The 20,923-nt window shown below is 50.3% G+C and overlaps 2 protein-coding genes across 7 annotated transcripts in view; both read right to left on the bottom strand.

Moving 5' to 3' along the window:
• GBA1 (glucosylceramidase beta 1) overlaps positions 1 to 12,235 on the bottom strand; it is a 24,640-nt gene extending 12,405 nt beyond the window's left edge. The window contains exon 1 of the mRNA XM_007108879.3: positions 12,089 to 12,235. The gene's annotated coding sequence lies outside the window, so the exon portion shown is untranslated. The remainder of the gene's footprint in view (positions 1 to 12,088) is intronic.
• Positions 12,236 to 14,511: 2,276 nt separating this feature from the next.
• On the bottom strand, positions 14,512 to 20,335 carry ENTREP3 (endosomal transmembrane epsin interactor 3). 6 transcript variants are annotated; one of them, XM_007108874.4, is made up of 12 exons: positions 19,596 to 20,333; positions 19,342 to 19,398; positions 19,033 to 19,143; positions 18,807 to 18,926; positions 18,532 to 18,639; positions 17,805 to 17,980; positions 17,575 to 17,674; positions 17,170 to 17,239; positions 16,360 to 16,905; positions 15,694 to 15,762; positions 15,340 to 15,593; positions 14,988 to 15,249 (listed from the first exon to the last, which is right to left on the bottom strand). In XM_007108874.4, the coding sequence occupies exons 1-12, from the start codon at positions 19,818 to 19,820 to the stop codon at positions 15,076 to 15,078; spliced, it is 2,010 nt and encodes a 669-aa protein (XP_007108936.1). In that variant the 5' UTR covers positions 19,821 to 20,333; the 3' UTR covers positions 14,988 to 15,075. The 6 variants fall into 6 exon arrangements, with proteins under 6 accessions (XP_007108939.1, XP_007108936.1, XP_028339332.1 ...); XM_028483531.2 differs by having other exon boundaries at positions 15,340 to 15,560; XM_007108875.4 differs by having other exon boundaries at positions 17,805 to 17,977.
• Between the last annotated feature and the right edge of the window lie 588 nt (positions 20,336 to 20,923).

Raw genomic sequence — 20,923 nt, 5'->3', positions numbered from 1 at the left:
TTTATTTTTTTGCAGTACGCGGGCCTCTCACTGTTGTGGCCTCTCCCGTTGCAGAGCACAGGCTCCGGACGCGCAGGCTCAGCGGCCATGGCTCACGGACCCAGCCGCTCCGCGGCATGTGGGATCTTCCCGGACCGGGGCACAAACCCGTGTCCCCTGCATCGGCAGGTGAACTCTCAACCACTGCGCCACCAGGGAAGCCCCCACAAATATTTATTGATATTAAGTACATACTACATTTGCCCCTACCTCCTCTGTTGGCTTTATTTTTTTTAACATCTTTATTGGAGTATAATTGCTTTACAATGGTGTGTTAGTTTCTGCTGTATAACAAAGTGAACCAGCTATATGTGTACATATATCCCCATATCTCCTCCCTCTTGCATCTCCCTCCCACCCTCCCTATCCCACCCCTCTAGGTGGTCACAAAGCACTGAGCTGATCTCCCTGTGCTATGTGCTCTGTTGGCCTTAGAGCCCCACTCCCCTCCCTGTTTCCCTCTGCAGGCACAGAGTTTGTGAGTGTCTTGTTTCTTCTCTCACAATGTGGTTTGCCCTTGAGGCTTTTATATTTTATTTTCTAAATAAAGTTGGTTATAATAAGGGCTAATATTTATTGAGAACTTATTCTGCGCTACTTTATGTTCATAGTCTCATTTTATTCTCACGTGGCAGATACTATTATTTTCCCCATTTTAGAGATGAGGAACCTGACTCTGAAAGGTCATGAACTTGCCCTAAGTCGCTTGACTACTCAGCGGTGGAACCTGGATTTGTAATGAGGCGGGGCAGGCACACGGCCCCTTAGCTCGCGGCTGTTAGCGTGAGACCCTGGGCGCCGCGGTTAGAGGTCCCGCTCCGCCAACAGTCAGCCTGGCAGTGGTCGTCTCAGCAGAGAGTGGGTTAGGCCGAGGCAGATCTCGGCCTTCTCGCCGGGACCCTCCAGACCCTCCAGCCGTGGGGCCAGCGGGTGAGCTGGGGTGGCCCAGGGACAGGCTGAGGGCTGTGTCCCGCAGAGCTACAAGCCCTCACCACGGCCACCCATTGGCCGGGTCCAGGCCTCAAAGCAGCAGCAAACCTCTCCCCCATCCCCGCCTGTGCAGCCTAATGGCAGTGGCGGTCTCCATGGGTCCCAGGCCATGGAGGCCTCAGCAACTGCAGTATATGGACACTGCCATTAAGGTAACAGCTTCAGGGACTTCCTTGGTAGCATCGTGGTTAAGAATCCTCCTGCCAATGCAGGGGACACGGGTTCGATCCCTGCTCTGGAAAGATCCCACATGCCATGGAGCAACTAAGCCTGTGCGCCACAACTACTGAGCCTACGCTCTAGAGCCCGTGAGCCACAACTACTGAGCCCGTGTGCTGCAACTACTGAAGCCTGCATGCCTAGAGCCCATGCTCAACAAGAGAAGCCACTGCAATGAGAAGCCCATGCACTGCAACGAAGAGCCCCGCTCTCCGCAGTTAGAGAAAGCCTGCACGCAGCAACAAACACCCAATGCAGCCACAAATTTTAATTAATTAATTAATTAATGAAAATAAAATTTTTAAAAAAGGTAACAGCTTCAACCAGCTTCAGTCTCTCCCTTCACATTTCTAAAACTGGTATGGCTTAGATCAGTTGTCTCCCACTAGGAGGTGGCCAGAGGTCAAGGTTAAGCTGCAAGGACACTGCACATCATTACTTGAGGTCCACCTCTGTGGTTGGCGCTATTCTCAAAGAAGGGCAATTGTTGTGAGCTGGGAATTCACCTGACTGGTATTTGCTACAACATGTATTCCTATCGATCCTATACAAATCATTCTCTCCGGTGTAAATGAAAAGCCTGAGGGCCCGCTGGGTCCTTGGGCACCTGGCTCCCTCAGTGATGATGGCTGGGCAGGTCTGGGGACCTGGCCCTGAGGGTGCTGCTAGCTGAGATCTGCCTCTTCAGCCGGGCCTGGGCACTGGCGGGAGGACCCAGACCAGGGGCTGGATGAATGCTCCCAGGCAGGATAACTGGCCCTCACAAGGACCCCCTCCTCTAGCCAGGGCCTGGACCTCACAGGGTAAAGGTTGAGCCTTTGGGACCTTGCCCTTTCTCGTCAGAACAGAGAATAACATTTGTTTTGGTAGAGGTTTACAGGAATGTTGTGACCTGACCGTGACCTGACCTCAAAAACAAAGGATCTCACGCCAAAGAGGTCTGTGACGGCTAACCACAGCCCTCCCTCACCTTTCCTATAAACGAGCTTTGCTGAAAGCTTTCTTTCAGGGAGTTCGGGTTTTTAAGGCATGAGCCACCTGTCTCCTTGCATGGCCCCGCAATAAACCTTTCTCTCTCCAAACTCCGACGTTTTGGTATTGTTTGGCCTCACTACGCGTTGGGTACTCGGACTTGCATCCGATAAAATTTGTATCCAGGGTCCTATGACACACATCACACATTTGATGGGTGCCTCCAGTGTGCCAAATGCTACATTAGCCGCTGGTTATTTTCAAAAGCTGCTGTGCTGGTCTGCAGCGTTTGTTTTGTATTATTTTAAAATCGTCCCATGTTTTCTACACGTGTTTTACCTGCTCAAAATGAAGCCCAAGTTGGCTTCTGAAGTGCTGGCTACGTGGCAACATTTCTGGATCTGTGTTCTTCAAAGGCATCGGTCAGGGGATAACTTGTCAATAATGAAACAGAATCCAGGACTCCCAGGTTGGGCAAGATGGATTGATTTTCAGCTGGGGAGAGGCAGGTCTGCCTCTCTTCCCAAGCTTCACTCTCCCTGTCCTGGGAGATCTCAGCCCAACAGCCTGAGCACCCCTTTTCATAAAAAGTATTTCCTCACATACTCTCTATTATCCTGAAATGAACGTATAGATAATATGACTTACCTACACACACGATTTAAGAGAATCAATATAGTTGCCTTATTGGCATATAAAGGAAAGATAATGGGACTATTTTTTATAGCAAAATATGTTTTCAATAAGTAAATGCTTAGGCATGATTACCTACAAGACATTATAAAATAGTCAGATATGTACTAACCTAAATGGAATAAATTAGGATTTAACAGAAGCAAAAACAGCCCATGAATTAATAATTTCAATATGTAAGTTTCATCATGTCATTTTTACAATATGTAATTATTATTGTGCTGCAAAAACATAAAATATATGATAAATCAAAATGCTTAAAAGTCAATCTTTATGAATAAGATTCAGTGCATTCCACATGTCTTGACAAATTCACTATTTGACTAGGCCTTAGCAATTCAGTAAGGAAAAGGACAGTCTTTTCAACAAACAGTGCTGAGATAACTGGATATCATGCAAAAAGACAAACTTAGGGACTTCCCTGGTGGCGCAGTGGTTAAGAATCCGCCTGCCAATGCAGGGGATACAGGTTCGACGCCTGGTCCTGGAAGATCCCACATGCTGCGGAGCAACTAAGCCCGTGAGCCACAACTACTGAGCCTGCACTCTAGAGCCCATGAGCCACAACTACTGAACCTGTGTGCCACAACTACTGAAGCCCACACACCTAGAGCCCGTGCTCCGCAACAAGAGAAAACCCCGCTCACCGCAACTAGAGAAAGCCTGTGCACAGCAACGAAGACCCAAAGCAGCCAAAAATAAAAATATATATATATAAATAAATAAATTTATTTTTTTAACAAAAGATAAACTTAGACCCTTACCTCACTCCATAATCAAAAATCAAAGCAAAATGGATCATAGACTTAAATGTAAGAGCTAAAACTCTTAATTTTCTGGAAGAAGGAAGGCTAGGAGTAAATCTTTGTGACCTTGGATTAGCCAGTGGTTTCTTTTTCTTTTGTTTTAGGCAACAACAAACATTTGTTATCTCACATAGTTTCTGTGGGTAAGGAATTCAGGAGTGGCTCATCTGGATGGTTCAGACTTGAGGCTTCTCAAAAGACTATAGCCAAGATTTTGGTCAGGGCTGCTATCATCTGTAGTAGGCTTGACTGGGCTGAGGCTCTGCTTCCAAGTTAAGCCACTAACATAGGTAGTGAACTGGGGCTGGCTGTTGGCAGAAGGCCTCAGTTCCCTACCATGTGGAATAATTCATAGGGCTGCTCGAGTGTCCTCACAACATGGCAGCTGGATTCCTCTCCAGTGAGTGATCTAAGAGAGAGTAAGGCAGAAGCCACAAGGTCCTAGCCTCAGGAGTCACACATTATCATTTTCACAATATCCTATTGGTTACACAGGTCTTCTATACAGATGTGTGTGGGGCAGAGGGGCTAAATAAAGGTGTAAACACCAGGAGGTGGGGATCATTTGGGGGCCATCAAGGAGGCAATCTGCCATAGTCCGTCCCCTGGCTTCCAATAAGTCATGTCCCTCCCATACGTAAATACTATTACTTCCTCCCAAGGTTCCCAGAAGTCTCATTTTCTTATAGCTTAAGTCCAGAATCTCTTTAGACAATGGTTTCTTATTTACGATTCCAAAACACAAATGACAGAAGAAAAAAAAGATAAATTGGATTTCATCAAAATGAAAAATGTTTGTGTTTCAAAGGATGTCATCAAGAAAGTGAAAAGACATCCCACAAAATGGGATAAAATACTTTCAAATCATATCTCTGATAAAGGCCTAGTATCCAAAATATATAAAGGACTCTTATAACTCAGTAATAAGAAGATAACCCAATTAAAAAATGGGCAAAGAACTTGAATAGATATTTCTCCAAAGATAATATAAAAATGGGCAACAAGCTCATGAAAAGATGCTTGACAACATTAGTCATTAAGGAAACGCAAATCAAAACCACTATGAGATACCACCTCATATGCACTAGGATGGCTATGATCAAAAAGACAGACAATAACAAGTGTTAGCAAGGATGTGCAGAAATTAGAATGCTCATATGTTACCGTGGGAATGTAAAGTGGTGCAGCCACTTTGGAAAACAGTTTGGCAGTTTCTCAAAATGTTAAACATAGAGTTACCATATGACCCAGCAACTCCATTTCTAGGTATCTACTTAAAAGAAAACATTAGTCCACCCGAAGACTTGCACATGAATATTTACAGCAGCGTTATTTATGGAAACAAACTAAATGTCCATCAGCTGGTGAATAAATACACAAATTGTGGTATTTCATTAAATGGAATACTATTCAGCAATAAAAAGGAGCAAAATACTGACATGCTACGATATGAATGTACCTCAAAAACATCATGTTAAGTGAAAGAAGCCAGACAAAAAAAGACCACACATTGTGTGATTCCATTTATATGAAATTCCAGAGTAAGCAAATCTGTAGAGACAGAAAATAGATTAGTGCTTGTCTGGGGCTGGAGTGGGAATGGAGATTAACTGTTGCAAAACTCTGTAAATTTACTCAAAATCATTGAATTGTACACTTAAAAGGAGAAACTTTTATAGTATGTAAATTACACCTCAATGAAGCTAGTAAAAAAACTTTACTTTTAATACATACTTGCTTTTGTAAATTTCTTTTGTAAATTTTGTAAATTGCTTTTGGTTCATTGCTTTTGCAGGTACACTACTGCATTGAAACTCTTTTATTTTTATTTATTTATTTATTTTTAATAGATCATGAGTCTTTTTTTTAAAAATTTATTTATTTTATATTTATTTTTGGCTGTGTTGGTTGGGTCTTTGTTTCTGTGCGAGGGCTTTCTCCAGCTGCGGCGAGCGGGGGCCACTCTTCATCGCGGTGCGCGGGCCTCTCACTGTCGCGGCCTCTCCCTTTGCGGAGAACAGGCTCCAGACGCGCAAGCTCAGTAGTTGTGGCTCACGGGCCCAGCCGCTCCGCGGCATGTGGGATCTTCCCAGACCGGGGCACGAACCCGTGTCCCCTGCATTGGCAGGCGGATTCTTAACCACTGCGCCACCAGGGAAGGGAAGCCCTGAAACTCTTTCAAACGAAGTATATTGCATAGCTGGAAGTGCTCTAATACACTGAGTAGACAGATGCAATAATGTCAAGACAATGTATTTTATTTAAGCTTCCTTCTCCATAATGATCTCCTCCTAAATTGGGCTGTTCCAAAAAACAAAAAAACACCTTGTAAAACTTTTCTGCATTATTATATAATGAAGTCCTGCTGATTTATATTTGATTTTATTTTGCATATATTGTTGTTGTTGTTTTAATAAATTTATTTATTTATTTGCCTGCATTGGGTCTTCGTTGCTGTGCATGGGCTCTCTCTAGTCGCGGCAAGCGGGGTTTTCTCTTGTTGCAGAGCACAGGCTCTAGGCGTGCGGGCTTCAGTAGTTGTGGTACACGGGCTTAGTTGCTCCGTGGCATGTGGGATCTTCCCGGACCAGGGCACGAACCTGTGTCCCCTGCATTGGCAGGTGGATTCTTAACCACTGAGCCCCCAGGGAAGCCCTTTGTATATATTGTTGAGCGGAACATTCCAAAGTCAAGTAGAATGAAAGACAATTCTTCTTTGTGCAGGACTGTCCTCCATGTTATAGATGGTCTACCTTTCCTGTCCTCCTTCCACTAAATCCTCAAAGTGCCTCCTAATCCTGGTCTCCACTAAAGAGACGTTTCCAAAATGCCCTCTAGGGGGCGACTGAGAAGCACTGCCCTTAGGGCAGTCACCTCAAACGCCCAGGTTGCAGTAGCCACTAGGGACGTACTAGGTGGCCACAAATGCGTTCCTCGGTCCCCTTTGCATAGCACTTTTATTTTTTTTGGCCGTGCCGCAAGGCATGTGGGATCTTAGTTCCCCGACCAGGGATCGAACCTGTGTCCCTGCAGTGGAAGTGCGGAGCCTTAACCACTGGACCGCCAGGGAAGCCCCTGCACAGCACTTTTAAAAGACTTAGCTGAAAAAAAAAAAAAAAAAGACTTAGCTAAACACCAAGGGAGGACAACTGGGAAATAAATTTAAGTGAAAAGCAGAAATACAAAAATAGTTTGGCTGACCCAGCACAAGAGTTCTGATCCCACTTCAGCCAGCCCTGTGACGAGCTGTAGGCTTGGCTCAGATAGCAAACCCCAGCCCTGGAGCCTGGCAAGTACCATGTCACAGGCTCCTTGCTCTTTAGGTCTCAGATCAACTCCCCAAGGAGGGTGCCTCCTCCCAGTCCCACTGTCACCTCCATGGTCAAGTCAAAGAGAGACACTCTTTTTTTTTTTTTAAGAGACACTCTTATGCCATGCATAGCAGAGTAGGTGCTCAAAAAATACTCAAGAGATGAATGAATGGATAAACCTTACCAGTCAACCTGGAACCTGTCCTTTCAGCTCTGGTTTCTGATCTGAAGATACACCACTCTTCCTGATTACTGACTCCAAATGACTTGTTTCTCCAGTGAGACCCTTCTGCCCCTTAATTGCTAGGGTGTGGCTTCACCCTTGGATTCATCTGATTAATCAACTTTTTTTTTCAGCTCTATTGAGATATAATTGACATAACACTGTGTAAGTTTAAGGCATACAACTGATGATGTGATACATGTATATGTTGCCAAATGATTATGGCAATAAAGTTAGTTTGATTAACCAACTCTTTTTAAAAAAATATTTATTTATTTATTTGGCTGCACAGGGTCTTAGTTGCAGCACATGGGATCTTCATTGCGGCATGCGGAAACTTAGTTGCAGGATATGGGATCTAGTTCCCTGACCAGGGATTGAGCCTGGGCCCTCTGCATTGGGAGCATGAAGCCTTAGCCACTGGACCACCAGGGAAGTCCCTGATTAACCAACTCTTAAACAATAACCATAGTATGCTTGTAAAGCCCAGTGCAAATGGCAAGTATTTGTACCTCACATTCTCTCCTATAATTTTTCTCAAGATACCAACAGCCAGTCTTTCATGAGTGCTTATTACATGCATTAGCCTGACAACCCCATGTTACAGACGAGAAAACTGACTTAGGTCAAGTGAGTGGCAGAGTCAAGCCTAAATTCAGGTCTGTCCTACTCTGAAGCCCAAGCAGCTCTTAGCCATCATGTCATACAGTCTCCCAGATATTTCAGTTGCATATTTTTAGTCTTCTGTAAGTTTATAAATGGTCACAGGGCAAATCTCATGGTTACTATTTCTCTGAAACCTTAAAACTCTTCACTTAGAGACAAGCACAGAATCAGGGCTCAAGTTTACTGAATGAATGAATGGGTTAAGTTACCAACTGCACCTTCTCGCTGTTTAAGGTCCTGCTTGTCAGTGTTTCAGAGACTGTCCTTGGTGTGGTTTGAAGCAAAGGAGTGGTGAACTTCAGGAAGAATGAGGTTAACTCTGAACAAGACTATTACAGTGAGAATGAGACCTAACTAAGGCGATTTGGTGGAGGCAACAGGAAGTATGTTTCAAATACTGAACAACTGTGAGCCTGCTCGCACATTCGTTATTGTTCTGAGCTTCCCATGCAGGGCTGTAATGAGGCTCATTGAAGATAACAATATCTGAGAAGGGACTTCCCTGGTGGCGCAGTGGTTAAGAATCCACCTGCCAATGCAGGGGACAGGGGTTCGAGCCCTGGTCCGGGAAGATCCCATATGCCATGGAGCAACTAAGCCCGTGAGCCACAACTACTGAGCCTGCGCGCTACAGCCCGCGAGCCACAACTACTGAGCCCACATGCCTAGAGCCTGTGCTCTGTAACAAGAGAAACCACTGCAATGAGAAGCCCGCGCACCACAATGAAGAGTAGCCCCCGCTCACCACAACTAGAGAAAGCCTGCGCGCAGCAACAAAGACACAACGCAGCCAAAAAAAAAAAAAAAAAAAATCTGAGGTGTTCTTTGTGAACTGTAAAATTCCATATAGATGGCTGGAATTATTACTGTTATTGTTATCCAGGCTTTGTTTCTTCCCTCCAGGTACAGTAGAAGGAGACTTCTGTGCGAGGCCTCTACCTCCAAACTTTCTCCCTCCGGCCGCCACCATTTCTCTCCTGTTCCCCTCAAGAAGAGGCAATAAGGAAGGGTGTTTCAGCATGAACACTTGAGTGATTATACAGGATTGAAATCCTTGCTTCATTTCTCACTAGAACTGAGATATTGGGAAGTTACTTGACTTCTCAGAGCTTCAGTTTTCTCATCTCCAAAACTCTTGCCTCATGGGTTGTTATGAGGATTTCATGTAACAATACATGTAATATTACTCAGGGCCAAACCTCTGGAATGAGTTGCTACACCTGATGAGTCCTCTCTCCACTTCCTACACTCCACGGGCTGATACTGGACCCTCCTGGCTCCAAAACTGTTCTTGCCAAGGTCACTAATGATCCCTCTGTTGCTAAGTCCAATGAATAGTGCTCAGCCTTTTTTTTTTCCATATAAATTTATTTATTTATTTATTTCAGTCTGCGCTGGGTCTTTGTTGCTGTGTGAGGGCTTTCTCTAGTTGCGGCGAGTGGGGGCTACTCTTCGTTGTGGTGCGTTGGCTTCTCATTGCAGTGGCTTCTCTTATTGCGGAGCACGGGCTCTAGGCACGGGGGCTTCAGTAGTTGTAGCTCGCAGGCTCAGTAGTTGTGGCACGAGGCTCAGTAGTTGTGGCACTCTGTGGCATGTGTGATCTCCCCGGGCCAGGGCTCGAACCCACGTTCCCTGCATTAGCAGGTGGATTCCTAACCACTGTGTCACCAGGGAAGTCCCCACTCAGCCCTTATTTGACTGGACTTTTTACCTCCTAGAAGCACTCTCTTTTGTTTTCATGACTCCACACTCTGCTGCTTTGGATGTCCTCCCACTTCTTTGGCTGTTCCTTCTCTTTTGCAGGCTTCATGTCCTCTTTCTGTCTGTTCCTTAGGGTTTTGTCCTAGGCCTTCTCTTCTCATACGTCATGCTCTCTCCACAGAGATAACCCATGGCTTTGACTAACCTTCTAGTTGTTTTCTGGTTCCACAATCTCCACTTCCAATCCCAAGCCTTCTCCTGGGATGGACTATGTGATGTGACTCTGCCCTCCAGACCTTTCCTCTGGTGTCTCACAGACACTTCAGCAGGACCATCATGAGAGCATCATCTCCTCCAGCCAAACCCACTCTTCCTCCTGTGTTTTCTTTCCCCATAAATAGAACCTCTTCCTCACAGAACCTAGGGCTCATCCTTGACTCTGTCCTTTCCCTGTACCCTTCTCCCTGTCTATTCTCTTCTAAACTGCTGAAACATCTCTTGCTTGGCCTCCTACACTCTACTTTTCTTCTCCAATCCATTCTCCAAGAACTGGATGGTCTAACTAAAATACAAATTCTGAAGCTACCACTCTCCCTCCTAAAATCCTTTGATGGCTCCACACTACCTTTTAAGAGGGCTACCGGGACCTGGCATCTTTGTTCCAGTCTCATTTCTCACCTCTCCACTTGGACCATATGTTCCAATCACATTTCGCCTAATAGGCCACATTCCATCTTGCCTCTCTGCTCTATGCTATTTTCTTCTCCTCTCTTGAAAAAAAATGAATAACTATTCTTTTTCATCATTAACTCCTCAGCCTTAATGTCCCTACCGTCAGTACCATTTTCCTGACACCCCTGAATGAGCTGGGCACCCCTGCTATGTGCTCCCCAAGACACATATTTGACAAATCATAATTGGGCATCTACTATGTGCCAGGCACTGTTTTAGACCCTGGTGATACAGTAATGAATAAGATTATAAAGTCCCTGGCCCTATGGAGCTTATGTTCTAGTGGTGGTGGAAGACAAAAAACAGGTAATTTCAGGTGGCCGTGAGAACTATGAAACAAAATAAAGGGGAAGGGTGACTTCCCTGGCGGTCCAGTGGTTAAGACAGCCTTCCAGGGACTTCCCTGGTGGCTCAGTGGCTAAGAATCCGCCTGCCAATGCAGGGGACATGGGTTCGAGCCGTTGTCTGGGAAGATCCCACATGCCGTGGAGCAACTAAGTCCGTGCACCACAGCTACTGAGCCTGCGCTCTAGAGCCCTCAAGCCACAACTACTGAGCCCACATGCCACAACTACTGAGCCCACGTGCCTAGAGCCTGTGCTCCTCAACAAGAGAAGCCCGTGCACCGCAACAAAGACCCAACGCAGCCAAAAATAAAAAAAACAAATAAATTAATTAAAAAAAAAAAAAAGACTTAGCCTTCCAATGAAGGGGGTGCAGGTTCGATCCCTGGTGGGGGAGCTAAGATTCCCACATGTCTTGAGGCCAAAAAACGAAAACATATAACAGAAGCAATATTGTAACAAATTCAGTAAAGACTTTAAAAATGGTCCACATAAAAAAAAAATCTTAAAAAAAAAGAGGGTAAGGAAGCTGGACAGAAGGAGTGAGTGGGACAATGGTAAGAAGTGAGTTTGGAGTAAAAGCTTGGGGGTCAAATTCTGCAGGGCCTTGGTGGCCACAGTGAGGAGTCTGAATTTTGTTCCAAAATGGAAATTCACTGGACAGTTTGGGGCAGGGAAGTGACAACATGAGATTTATATTTTTAAAAGATCACTTTGGCTGCTGTGTAGAAATCATACTGTAAGGCGCACGACGGAGACCAGCCTCCAATTACAGCCTGCCACAGACTGGCCCCCTTGTTCTACATCCTTTCTGCCTCAGAATCCTCCCAAAGGCTCTTCTTTAGTATGCATCACTCTTCACCTCCATTTAGCCTAGGTAATGCCTATTCATCTTTCTTTCAGAACTCAGCTCATGTCATTTTCTCCAAGAAATTCTCTCCTTTTACACACACCCCTCCTGTGTGTGAGGAGCCCTTACATCTCCTTTGTAGCTCTTATCACATTTGTAATTAATTGTACAAATGGCTTAATGTCAGTTATAGCACCCAGTGGCCTGCTAACTCCTTTGTCTGCTGATCTGTCAGTGAGAAAGCCCAGTAGGGCGGGGATCAGTCTGTATCCCCAGTACGTAGCACAGCACCCGGTGCTCGTCCCGTGCTCACTGAACATCTGTCGGATGATTGAAGAATGGATAAATTACATAGACTTTCTTTCCACTCCACCCCTCAAAAAAGCTAGTGGGTAGAAGAGGATTTGAAGATTTTCCCCCTCTTCTTCATTAGTAAAATACAACCATCCCTACAATTAATAATAATGATGATAAAAAGGTGAAGTGCACACGCAGGGAAAGGAGAGTTAAGATCCAAAAAGCGCAAAATCCATTACGCCTACCGTCGGCGAAGCGAAACAGCAGCCCCAAACGGAGGCGAAGGGAAATCCCAGAGCAGCCTGCAAAGCGGGGTGGGCGGGGCGGTAGAAGGGGTCTCAGCAGAGCTACGCTTCACTCCACCACGCGCAGCCGCGAGACGCGCAGGGCCGGCGGGGCGGGGCCGGGGCCTAGTTCAAGAAGGGAGACCCCCGAATCGTCAGGAGGCGGGACGCATGCCCTTTCCTCACGTCTTATTGGTTTTGCTGGGGACGGACTGTTTTCGCTGACCAGCCGTAGCCCAAATAGGGCGCAAGCGTATCCGGGGGTCTATTCGGAAAGAGGGCGCGGGAAGCGAGAAGCGCGCATGCGCCTCGTTTTACACTCGCCAGCACACCCTAAGGGTTGGGGGAGTTTGAATTCCTTCAGTGAGTCAAGCTTACGGACGTTGAGATGGATTCTTGAACTTCCTCCTTTGGGAGCCTCAGGATAGGGAACATTCAGTGCCCAGAAATTGCCCCGTTGGGAATCCCAATCTCCACTCCCTGCTACCTCATTTTGTCGTTCTGGCTGCGCCCTAACTCTCCCTCCCTGAAGCTGGGTTGTTATGATGGTGAATTATTCAAGAAGCCTTGCAGCCAGACGCCATCTATGGGCAGTGCCTCTCCCTACCCCCTTCCTCTCCTGTAGGGCCCCACGGCTATCCCTAAAGTCATAGGGTCTCCAAGCTGTTTACAAGGCCCCACTCTGCCTTTTAATAACTTAATGAGTTTGTTGAGGACCTCCTAAGTGTTAGATCCAGTGCAATGAGCAAGCCCCTGCTCTCAGGAGCTTGCATTCTGTGGAACGACACAGAAAACAAAAACAAGGTAATTTTGGATAGTGATAGGTGTTCAAAACAAGGCGTTATGATAGAATGGGGAGTGCTCAACAAAAACGTGAGACTGGAACTAAGACCCGAATTAGGTGAAAGCAACAGGTATAGGGCACCGAATTTCGTGTTGGTGAATAGCTAGCTCGTGCAAAGGCCCTTGTGCAACGCAGTTTGGCTGAAGCAGAGTGGACCAGGTTGTACCTGACCATAGTTTCATAAGGAGTTTGGAGATTATTCTAAATACAGTGGAAAGCCAGTACATTTAGGCAGAACTTTAATATGACATGATTTCTTATCACTTTGCTGAGTGGAAAATGGATTGTAGGAAGAATGGAAATAGATCAAGAGGGTGGGAGAGAGGGTGATGACTAGGGCTAGGTAGCTGGTGAGACATGGATGAATTTGGGGTAGGATCAGATGTGTTGGATGAGGGAAAAGAATAAATGAGGGTGATTCCCAAGCTTATGGAAAGTGCAGCTAGGTGAGTGATGGTGCCACTTATTGAGATGGGAATGTTGGAAGAGGAACAGGTGCTGGGGTGGGAATCAAGAGTTCCATTGTGGCCATGTTGAGTCTGAGAGGGCCATTCAATATCCAAGCAAAGACGTCAAATTGGAGGTTGGAGCTCATGGAGAGGTAAAGGAGAGAGTTATCCACCAACACATAGATGGCCTTTAAAGCCATGGATCTTGATAGGGCCACCTACAGACTGGAGGTAGAAAAAAGAAGAGGGCCAAGGGGAGCGCCCTGGAGCCCTCCAGTGTTAAGTGGTTGGGCAGAGGTGTGAACTCTGACAAATGATACCAAGACAGTAAAGTAGGAGAAAAATTAGGAGAGTATGATGTTTTCAAAGACAAGAAAGGGAAAAATTCAAGAGGAAAGGTGCTGATTATCTGGGTTAAATGCTTCTTAGAGGTCAAGTGAAATGCAGGCAGAGAATTGGCCAGTGGGTCTAACTTTTTTGCTTACTGAAAAATTTGTCAAGAGCAGTGCCTGGGGGCTTCCCTGGTGGTGCAGTGGATAAGAATCTGCCTGCCAACGCAGGGGACACAGTTTCAATCCCTGGTCCAGGAAGATCCCACATGCCGTGGAGCAACTAAGCCCGTGCGCCACAATTACTGAGCCTGTGCTCTAGAGCCCGCGAGCCACAACTACTGAAGCCCGTGTGCCTAGAGCCCATGCTCTGCAACAAGAGTAGCCACCGCAATGAGAAGCCTGGGCACCGCAACAAAGGGTAGCCCTCGCTCGCCGCAACTAGAGAAAGCCCACGTGCAGCAACAAAGACCCCAACACAGCCAAAAATAAATAAATAAAATTAAAATTAAAAAATTTAAAAAAAAAAGAGCAGTGCCTGGGGAGAGGTAGGGGAAGGAGCCTGATGGGAATGGGCGAGGAGAGAATGGATGTTCAAGAGTAGAAGGAAGGAAGAGAAAAAATGTTTGGCTATGAAAAGGGGCAGAGATATTGTGTGGTAGCTGGAAATAGATATCAGCGTCTTGAGAGTTTTCATAACTATGAGAGATGCTAGAACAAATTTCAATGGTGACAAAGAATGAACCAGAAGAGAAGGGAAAATTGAAATTTATTGAAGCCTTACTTAGTGTATTAAGAGCTTTACAAACTTTCGTCCTCACAATGTTTTATGGATCAGGCAATTGAGGTTAAATAACTTGCCCAAGATCATGCAGCTAAAGGTGGCAGAGCTGAGAGGCCACCCAGATTTTTCTGACCCTTCATGCCTCACCACCCCATTGCACAGGCATATAGCCCCTTGTGCTTGAACAACGGGGACATGCCTTTGCCCTGGCCACAGGGCCCGTGGTGAATCAGAGAGTTACTCTCATGCTGGAGGAACAGGACTTTATTTTCCTCCTCCAATGCTGTAAGCAGGGGCATCTCTCCGCACAGCCTGAACACCCATGCAGTGCAAGACAGAAGGTCTCCCCAGGCTGGAGGGGCAGAGGCAAGCAGCAGGAGCCCCTAGAGGTAGGAGGGAAAGGGATACTTCTGGGGGTGTTCAGCAGGTTTCTTTTTGTATCAGCCAGTGCAAGGGGGTGCTGGAGGCTGCTGGTCCCAACCAGCTGGTGCTTGTGGCCCCAGCATTCATCTGGATCTGTTCAGTGTGGGAGGACGCCCAGGTCAGAGCCCAGTCTCCTGGCTGCCCCCATTGAGGCTGAGGCTGTGGGGGCGGGTGCCGCGCTCCAGCCTGCGGCCAGACAGGAGGCGTCTCAGGGAGGAGCCGGAGCTGAGGTCGCCACAGCTGCGAAGGTGGAGGCTCTCTCGGCCTGGCCGGCCCCATGGGCTCCGGGGCACCTAGATGGGGCCACAGGAAAGAGCATCAGTGTGGCCCCACCTGAAGCACCAGGCTTTCCTGGGTGTCTTCCCTGGATCCCCTCACTCTACCTGCTTATGTCCATGGGCTCCATTCCCATTGGGGTCTGGGGCCTTCCTAGACATCTGGAGGAAACGAGTGACCAAGCCCCGGCCTGGCCAGCTGCCCTTCAGGTCCCCCAGGGAGTGGGCAGGTGCAGGGCCCGAGGGCAGGGGGACCTTCTGGAAGGTGGGCACAGGGTGCCGTTTCTCGGCTGAGTGGGCACGTAGCAACTTGGGGGAAGGGCAACGGGCTAGACGGAAGAGGCAGGCTTCAGAGCAGAGCCCTGGAGAGAGGGAGGGAGAGCGGGTGGAATGGGAGGTGCAGAGAAGGCCAGGCAGCACTCCCCTACCTCCTGCCCCTTGGGCACCAACCATATGCCTCACCTGTATCTGCAGAGGAAATGGAAGCAGCTTCTTCCTCAAGCACTTTGGTATAAAGGTCCCTGAATTCAGCTGAGAAGGAAGACAGAGACAGGGACTGAGTGGGAGCGCTCAGTAGATGCGCCCGCCAGTCTCACGGCCCTCCTGAGAACTCAAGCCCAGCTTCCACACCCCATTCCCAACCAAGGGGGCATCATCTCTGCTCAGGTCTGCCAGCAACTAGATGGTACAATCCACCAAATCAGGGACTAAGGCGCTATCGTGCCCTGCTGCAGCCTCTCCAGTTACCTGGCACATACTGGTAATGACAAACACTTTCTGTGCCAGGGCTAAGCACTTGACCTGCATCTCTCCTCAGTAACTCCACAGTACCTATGGTGAGGTACTGTTATTATACCTGTTTTACAGGTGAGAAACTGAGGCTTGAAGAGGGTAGGTAACTAGCCCAAGCTGGGAACTGTGAGACTGCATTCCAAAAACCAAATCCTCTTCTTTTAGCCACTAAGCTCTTGATGTGTTTCTAGGAGGTGACATAAGAAGTGTCTACTGCAGGAGTGAATTCACCCATTCTTCCTCCCCAGGGACCTCAACAGTGTCCCAAATCCTGGTGGGTATCATTGGCCCTCTACTCTCAGTGCCTGCCCTCTCCTGAACCTTGTGGCAGCTCACCGGTGTCGCTGGAGGTGGTGATGCCCGGGTCACTGTGGGACCGTGGCAGCAGCAGCGGTGGTCGGGGAGCCGGCTGAGGAGGCCGGTGCCCCGGTGGGGTGAGGGAACCTGAGCTATCACTGAAGCGGCGAGCCGGGGCTCGGGGGGGAGGGGCTGCAGCTGGCCGGCTGCCTCCCCTGGGGACCCGCCGCCTCAGCTCGGGGAAGCAGGGTCCCACCCAAGGCGGCCAGCCCTCCAGCCGGTGGCAGCTTCGGGCAGCTGCAGGGGCACCCAGCGGGGGTGGGGCCTCGGGGGCAGAGCAGGAATAGGAGCGGGCAGCTCTCGGGGGCCGCCGGGGCAGGGGGCTGTCCTCAAAGGGGCCCCGCAGGCCGCAGTCCAGGCTGAGGCAGTAGCCGGCGCGGCTGCGCTGAATAGAGCGGAAGAGCACGTAGTCAACGGAGCGCACGGAGCCCTGCAGCTCCAGCAGGCACGAGTCCTCCGACGGGCTGGAGCCCCCGGGGAGGTCACCGATGGCTGACAGCACCAGAGACCCGCTGTCCATGGACACTGTGGGTGGTAGGGGCTGCCGGGTAGCACCAGCCTGGCCGGGCCCAGGCGGTTCCTCTTTTCTCAGGCCCAGCCTCTTGCGGGCCATCCTGCATCCAGTTTTATCTCAGAGGAGACAACTAAGCCCAAGATTGCAAGTAGCCCCAGCCCTCATTTGTCCCTCAACCACCAACTCGGCCTCGTCTCTCCCCCTCTGCCCCCTACACCCAGCTCTGCTATCCCAGGCATCCCAGACCTTGTCCACCCTCCCCACCTTCTGCTCACCATCTACAATGGAGGCCACTCGCTCACAGATGCAGGAGCCCTCATGAAGCTGAGGATCAAACAGAGTGGCCTGCAGAAGACACAAGGGTCAAGGGTCGAAACCTACACACTGATTAGGCCATCCCATAGGCTGGACAGAGCTCTGGAGACCTAGATTCCAGTCCAGCTTTGTCACTTTGTTCAAGTCACTTATGTGGGCTTCAGTTTCTACATCTGTAAAATGGAAATAATAGTTCTTACCCCACCCACCTCGCCAAGCTCTCAGGCAGATCAAAGATGACAGTGAATGTGCTAGTGCTATAAAGATCATGAGAACTAGTATTATCTTTATCCAGTGACAGCAGCTCACCCAGCTTTTCAGGCTCTATCTCTGACTCCCCAGCCCACACCAAGCCCTGCTCTCACCTGGCTGTCTCCTCGTAACCCCATGACGGCCTCATAAGAAGGGGGACAATCAGTAGGATACAAGGGCACCGGGCTGTCCATGGAGCCATTGTAGGTGATGCTGGCAGGATGAGAGAGAGGGTCAAAGCCTGGGAAAGAACTCCTATTCCAAAAAGATCCCTCCCCACCAATCCCCGGCCTCAGCCCCAGTCACCTTCCTTAGTTTCCCCACAGATTCCACCTGGCCTCACCTCTGTGCATCTGTTTCTGAGCTGCAGGTGTACTCTGGGGGATAGTAGGGCGGTGGGGGCACAGGCGGTACAAATTCCTCCAAGTCCAGCATGGTGTGTAGGAGAGGGGCTGGGGGCGAGGATGTACAGCCCAGAGGCCCCAGAGGGCCTGAGACTGAGCGCTCAGGGGCCAACTGCTGGGGAGCAAGCAAGTCAGCAAACTTGGTTTCTGGGAATACAGCTCCTTGGCTCCCAAACTCCTCTCTCATCTACATTTTCTGCCCCACCCCCTCCAAGAATCTCAGTTTTGGCTCCTTTGCCAAAACCAGTTCCTCCTCTAACCCTGCCCCAGCCGAGGACCTTCAGCTCTTGCCCTGCCCATCTAGAAAGTCCTCCTCTACATGGACCTTTCTGCACCCAGAATCACTATCTGTTCTCTGTCCCCACCAGAGCATCAACCCATTATCCCCACCCCCATCTAAGACCTTCCTGACTCCGCCCAACTTTTAGTCCCACTCTTCAATGCCCCCAAACTCGCATCACATACTTCTCTTACTCCCTGTCATTTCCCTCCTCACCCTCCTTTGGACCCCCTAAATATCCCTGCAACAGACATGCCTAATAGGTGACCCACAGCCCCTGGTGCTCAAAAGTCAGCACTGTAACCATCACCCCTCAAGCCCAATCCCAGCACACACACCCTGCCTGCATCCTACCTTCTTGGCCTTGACCCCGGCTCCCCACTCACCATGTGCACAAGGTCTAGGGAGAAGATTTGGATGCAGCAAACAATAGCAGAGAGAGTACAGATTATGGCGGCACAAACCGTGAGCCCACAGACGCTAAAGAGCAAGTTCTGGGGGAGGCAAGAGAGAGAGAGGGATGTGAGAGGAGCCTGGGGTGGAGTAAATCCCACATACTCGGGGCCTGTGAGGACTCCAGGAGGAAGCAGAAGGGTAAGAACCAGGAAGATGGCGGGAGAAGAAGGAATGGCGGAGGGGGGGAGGGGGGGTGCATGCTCACCTTGAGGGCCCCTCGGGCTTCATCACAGGTGGAGTTAGGGGCAACTTTCAGTTCCTGCCCTGACTCTGGACAGGGCCGCAGTAGAGGAACAGGAGGGCAGCACACACAGACCTTTCCGTCCTGAGTGGGAGTGGAGAGGGTGAGGCAGCCTGAATCAGGACAAGCCCAGGTTGTCCTGCACGCCTCCCCCAACCAGCACTCTCAGGCTCTTTTCTCAAATCCTCACCAAGATGCATTCTTGGAAGTCTCGGGCCAGCTGAGCGTTTTTACAGGAGAGAACAGAGCCAGCTATGCTGAGCATGACACAGAGCACCGAAAGCAAGGAGAAGAAGGAAATCTGGGGGAAACAGGGCACAGACTCAGGCCTGGGACCCCAAGAGTACCCTTTACCGCAGATGGAGCCACCCTCCTTCACAGACATTTGTGCCTGGACAGCATGAATGGGAGAGTCATTTCCCTTTTCAAGGGCATAAATAGGCATCCCCTCAGGTGCTAGGCACCTGCCTCCCCGTGGGCATCAGACCCTGGCACCTACCACTAGAGTGAACGGCCGCTTCCAAGACACAATGCCAACCACCCCGGAAAACGCCAGCTGGGGATAGAGTGGGCACAGGCTCAGCCTGACAGGGGAGGCACCTGAGTGAGCCCCTCACCACAGGGTACACCCAGCTCTGTAAGGAAGAGGAGGACCAGGAGAGGGAGGAGAGACCAGGATTTGGACTGGCAGCTGGTGTGGAGGGGTGGGGCCCGAGGAGCCTCCCCCACCCAACAACTGTGCACCCAACTCACCGAGAATCCAGCCCAAGACGGGCAGGATCTCTTGACGCTCTCGGTGGTGGTGACAGATGAGGCCACCATGCTGAAGGTGACCACCAGGATGCCCAGGAGCACCTGAGCCAGCCCCAGCGTGAGCAGAGCCTGCAGCCAGGGTCGGTGGAGGCGGAGGTGGGTAAGGCCCCGGGTGCTGGGCCGGCTAGTCAGCGAGCGGCTGGAATCACTAGGCGAGGGCATCATGCCTGCCGCCCGGTTGCCTGAGCCTCGCTCGGCCCCCCCTGACGCTTGGGAGCATCTCAGAGGCGCCCGAGGCCCCGTCCTTCCTCCTCTCCACCCCCCTCGCTCTAGACCCCACCTCCTGGATGGGTCCCCTGGGGCATGGCCCAGGGATTCCAGCTGAGGAGGGGGCCAAGGGAGGGGCGTCACGGAGGGGCCCCGGAGTGCTCCCTCCCCACCACGGGCACTGGACGGGCACCGTGCCCGGGACGGCGATGAGGACGCGGGGGCACCGGCTCATCGCATCTCCCTAGAGAAGAGAGGCGCCGAGAAGGGCCGGTCCGGGAGTGAAGAGAGGGCGGCGGTCCGGAACCCAGGGAAGGGTGGGAAGGGTGAAGGCGAGAAGGATGGGAAAGAAGTCTAGAGAAGAGGGAAGAGGCGGCGTGACTCTAGAGGCGCGGTCGGTGTGCCCTCAGTGTCCAGTGGGATCCGAGGCTGCCTGGTGGGGAGAGGCTGCGGCGGCGCCGCCGCCTCCTGGGTCGCCAGCCCCGCTCCCCTCCCCACCACACCCCCGCTCCCCCAGCTCGGCTGCAGCAGGTCCGGGACTGGAGGCGGGGGATGGGGATGGGATGGTGCGGGAGGAGGGGCATGGAGCGAGGGCCAGCGCGGCGCAACCCGGGAGTTGTAGTCCCCGCCAGAGACCCTGTGGGAGGGGGAGAGGGAAGGAGGGAGGGGGAGAGGGAAGGAGGGAGGGGGAGAGGGAAGGAGGGAGGGAGGGAGGGAGAGAGAGGGAGAAGGGGAGAGGGAGGGAGGGAGCAGGAGGCAGGGTGACAGGGCGATCTGGCCGCCGGAGCTAACAACGCTTTCGGCTCCCACTTGAGCCCCACCCAGCCTCTCAGGCCCCTCGGCCTGCTGTGATCCCAGCAGAAGTAGCGGCTCCTTCCCTGTCATTAATGGAGAGGGGTAGGGAGCTGGGCTCCCTGGCAGCTCCGCGATTCCACCCCAACCGTGGATTTCCCCCCCTCTTCCTGGGCCTGCCATCGGGCTCTGCTGTCCCATCCTGTCCCATCCCGGAGAGCTCTCCATTTACACTAAGGCCAGGTCAGACCTTCCCTCTGGAGTCCACA

This window comes from Physeter macrocephalus, unplaced genomic scaffold (assembly GCF_002837175.3).
Source record: "Physeter macrocephalus isolate SW-GA unplaced genomic scaffold, ASM283717v5 random_40, whole genome shotgun sequence".
NCBI classification, from domain to species: Eukaryota; Metazoa; Chordata; class Mammalia; order Artiodactyla; family Physeteridae; genus Physeter; species Physeter macrocephalus.
The sequence above is the reverse complement of the archived record's forward strand: the minus strand, read 5'-3'. Positions and strand labels throughout refer to the sequence as shown.

Coding starts and splice junctions, on each gene's coding strand:
- ENTREP3 (XM_007108874.4), bottom strand. CDS start 19,820: ATGATGCCCTCGCCTAGTGATTCCAGCCGCTCGCTGACTAGCCGGCCC. Junction 19,399..19,595: donor CGTCTTGGGCTGGATTCTCG/GTGAGTTGGGTG, acceptor CTCTATCCCCAG/CTGGCGTTTTCCGGGGTGGT. Junction 17,240..17,574: donor GGTTACGAGGAGACAGCCAG/GTGAGAGCAGGG, acceptor TGTCTTCTGCAG/GCCACTCTGTTTGATCCTCA.